The sequence below is a fragment of the Geospiza fortis genome, unplaced genomic scaffold, assembly GCF_000277835.1.
Source record: "Geospiza fortis unplaced genomic scaffold, GeoFor_1.0 scaffold145, whole genome shotgun sequence".
NCBI classification, from domain to species: domain Eukaryota; kingdom Metazoa; phylum Chordata; class Aves; order Passeriformes; family Thraupidae; genus Geospiza; species Geospiza fortis.
The window spans coordinates 3854437-3857525 of NW_005054362.1; the positions used below are offsets into that span (position 1 = coordinate 3854437).

Here is a 3089-nt window from a genome sequence, read left to right on the forward strand (position 1 = left end):
TTCCCTCATGCCCCCCCTGGCCGTGCCCGGGGCAGGGCCAGTCCCGCTCCCCGCGGGCCCGCTTGGGGGGACCTGGCTGAGCTGAACCGGGCGCTGAAGTGTCCCCAAAATGTTCCCGCAGGTGGAAGTGGATGAGAACGGCAAGATCGTGGACGCTCGCTTCAAAACATTCGGCTGCGGCTCAGCCATCGCCTCCAGCTCGCTGGCCACGGAGTGGGTCAAAGGGAAAACGGTGAGGGAGCTCCGGGAAGGCTGCAGGGCTTCCCACGTGCCTGTGCTCTCTGTTGGGATCATGGAGGAAATGCTCTCCAGGGAGTCCCTGCACTGCTCTGTGCTGTAGGAGTGACTGCCAGCACTGTCAGGGTTTCACTTGTAGGGCAGTAATTGTCTTTTTCATCAACCATCAGAGAATCATTAAGGTTGGAAAAGCCCTCTAAGAACATCAAGTCCAACCACGCCCCCAGCACTGGCAGCTCCACCGCTCATCATGTCCCCAAGTGTCACATCTACAGGGAACAATTCCACCAGGAAATTTCTTTGTGTCTTGTGCAATGAGCAAAACCAGGCTGGTGGCAGAAATTTTAATTATAGAGAACTTTTAGATCATTTCTGCTAGGAGTAAATGCACCTCAGTGTTGTGACAGAGGATGAACAGATCTTTAAACAGCCCAAGTGGGGACAGTGTGTGACGCTGATATGTCAGTCAGACGTTCCTTAATTCCCACATCCCTCACTGCCCTGGGCAGCTGAGAGGATCTCCCCTGTGGATTCTGCTGGCTCTGGAGCATTAAACCTTCTTAGCAAACACAAAGAGCAGGGCCCTTGACCCCCTCTGCCTGTGTTTCAGGTTGATGAAGCGCTGAAAATCAAGAACACAGATATTGCCAAGGAACTCTGCCTTCCCCCTGTCAAACTGCACTGCTCCAGTAAGTAAAAACCCTGGATCTCAGACACTCTGGAAATAGCACAGATGTTTCTGGAGGCTGTTTTCCAAACAATTTCTGCACGACCTTGTCCTTAAGAGAAAATATGTTCAGATTTCAGGGTTAATTCCAGAATTATCAGATCACTTCAATATTTTGGAGCCTGTAGCTCAGCAGACTGATAATAAACAATCAGATTCTGAATTCTGTTATTATCTGAAATTATATTACATTAAATCAGCATTGTAGGAATTCAGTATTTTAGGAATTCCATTCATATTCTACTCCTATGACCAGTCTATGCTGCTGGTCTTGTTTGCTCACTGCTGCCTGCTTTTGTTTTTACTTATTTTGTCCTAAAAGCCCTTGAATTGTCCTTAAAATGCTTTTTTTTTTTTTTGCCTTGCAGTGCTGGCTGAAGACGCCATCAAGGCCGCCTTGGCCGATTACAAACTGAAGCAGGATCCGAACAGAGAATCCGACAAAAAAGCCGACAATGCCTGAACTGCCTGCGCAGCTTCCCCTCCTCACTCCCTCCTCACTCTGCAGTGCAATTCCCGAGCTGTTGTAGGACCCTGTGCACTACTCAAGCTGTAAGATACGCACAAGTTACGCACAACGTGTCCCTGTGGTGTCCAGCCACCCCTTAGTGCTCACCTGGATGGGGGCTGCTGTCCCCTCGGGAATGCCGCGGGAAGACTCCGCTCCGGAGACCAAACCCCGCTGTCCGGTACTGGAAGGGCTGCACTTTTCGTTTTTATTTTGGGAAGATGTCTAGTTTTGCCTAATATCTTATGGAATTTAGTGGGAAGTGTTGCCCTGGTTTGGATGTGTGTGTGTGAGATGTGGGGCCGTCCCTGGCTCTGGCTGTGTCACGGTTGGTTTTGTAATTCAGGGGCAAATTCCTGCCCTTGGAATTCTGGGATGTTTTGCTGGTGCCAAAGGGAAAAGTGACCAGGAAACACTGGTGGTTTCTGCTCCCATCCCATCCCATCCTATCCACGTGTTTGAGGAACAGCCTGGATTTTGGGGTGTTTTCTCTAAGAATTCACTTCTTCACTCACCAGGTGCTCTCTTAGAGCTGTTGATCCTGGGCTAGAGGAAGGTGTCCCTGCCCGAGGAAGGGGTTTGCAACTGGATGACCTTTAAGATCCCTTCATACCCAAACCATTCCAAGATTCTCTAAAGTACACCCTCAGACTGGAACCCCAGTGGGGAATAGCAGAGCTGGAATGCAGAGTTGAGGGGGAGCTCCCAGAGTTCCTCTTTTCTGGAGGAGTATTTCCAAACCAAGCAGACAACACATGAGCAAACTTCACTTTTTAACCTTCTAACCCCCCCACGAGATACATCACTTCCCATTTTTCATACTGAGGGTGTTGTTAAACATTTAAAACCACATTTAAAAAAAATAATTGTCTCATCCTGCTCCATCCAGGCACAATATTTGTAATTTTTAGCACAGAGGTCACACGTTGCTGCGAGTTTGTCACTCACAAGGTCCCTCTTGTGGTTCCTCAGCTCCTGGCACCCTCCAGCAGTGAAGAATGTACCTCTCCCTCATGGAACAATCCTGCTATTTCCCAGTTAAAAAAAAAATCAGGGAAACTTCACCCACTCACATTTACTTTGGGGCAAAACCAGCTCTTTGTGGTGGCACATGCTTCCCAAGGGAAGGGTGTCCTGAGGCAAGGACATAATGGGATAAAACACAGGGATACAGGAGGTTTAGGAGTACAGAGATGTGCTGCTTTTGGGGCAGAACAGCCTCACTCACCTTCCAGGGTTCCCTGCTGTCCCCACTGCAGCGGCTGCACCCCAGGGCCGTGGCTGAGTCCCCACAGCCCCTCCTCAGCCCACAGCTGTGGGTACAAGATAAAGGTTTCCTGGAAGGGCACGTGATGTGCTGATGTGGGGACTGATAACACCCTGCCCAGGGCTCCACTGGCCCTGAACTCCCATCCAGCTGTGCCCCTGGAGGAGCACAGGGACACAGGGACTGTCCCCTGGGCACCCCACGGCTGAGACACACACGGGAGAGGAGCTGTGCGGAGGAAACGTTTATTTCTAGCTGAAGGGGTTCAGGAAGTGAGGCAGAAATCCAGCTGGGCTCTGGGGTGGAAGAAGGAAAGGAGAGTTCTTGTCCCTAAATCCTCATCCCTCTTT

At 50.4% G+C, this 3089-nt stretch overlaps 1 protein-coding gene across 1 annotated transcript; it reads left to right on the top strand.

Moving 5' to 3' along the window:
- The first annotated feature begins 101 nt into the window (after positions 1 to 101).
- ISCU (iron-sulfur cluster assembly enzyme) lies at positions 102 to 1745 on the top strand. Its single transcript, XM_005424102.2, has 3 exons — positions 102 to 232; positions 848 to 926; positions 1333 to 1745. The coding sequence occupies exons 1-3, from the start codon at positions 110 to 112 to the stop codon at positions 1425 to 1427; spliced, it is 297 nt and encodes a 98-aa protein (XP_005424159.1). The 5' UTR covers positions 102 to 109; the 3' UTR covers positions 1428 to 1745.
- Positions 1746 to 3089: the final 1344 nt, after the last annotated feature.

Coding starts and splice junctions, on each gene's coding strand:
- ISCU (XM_005424102.2), top strand. CDS start 110: ATGTTCCCGCAGGTGGAAGTGGATGAGAACGGCAAGATCGTGGACGCT. Junction 233..847: donor AGTGGGTCAAAGGGAAAACG/GTGAGGGAGCTC, acceptor CCTGTGTTTCAG/GTTGATGAAGCGCTGAAAAT. Junction 927..1,332: donor TGTCAAACTGCACTGCTCCA/GTAAGTAAAAAC, acceptor TTTGCCTTGCAG/TGCTGGCTGAAGACGCCATC.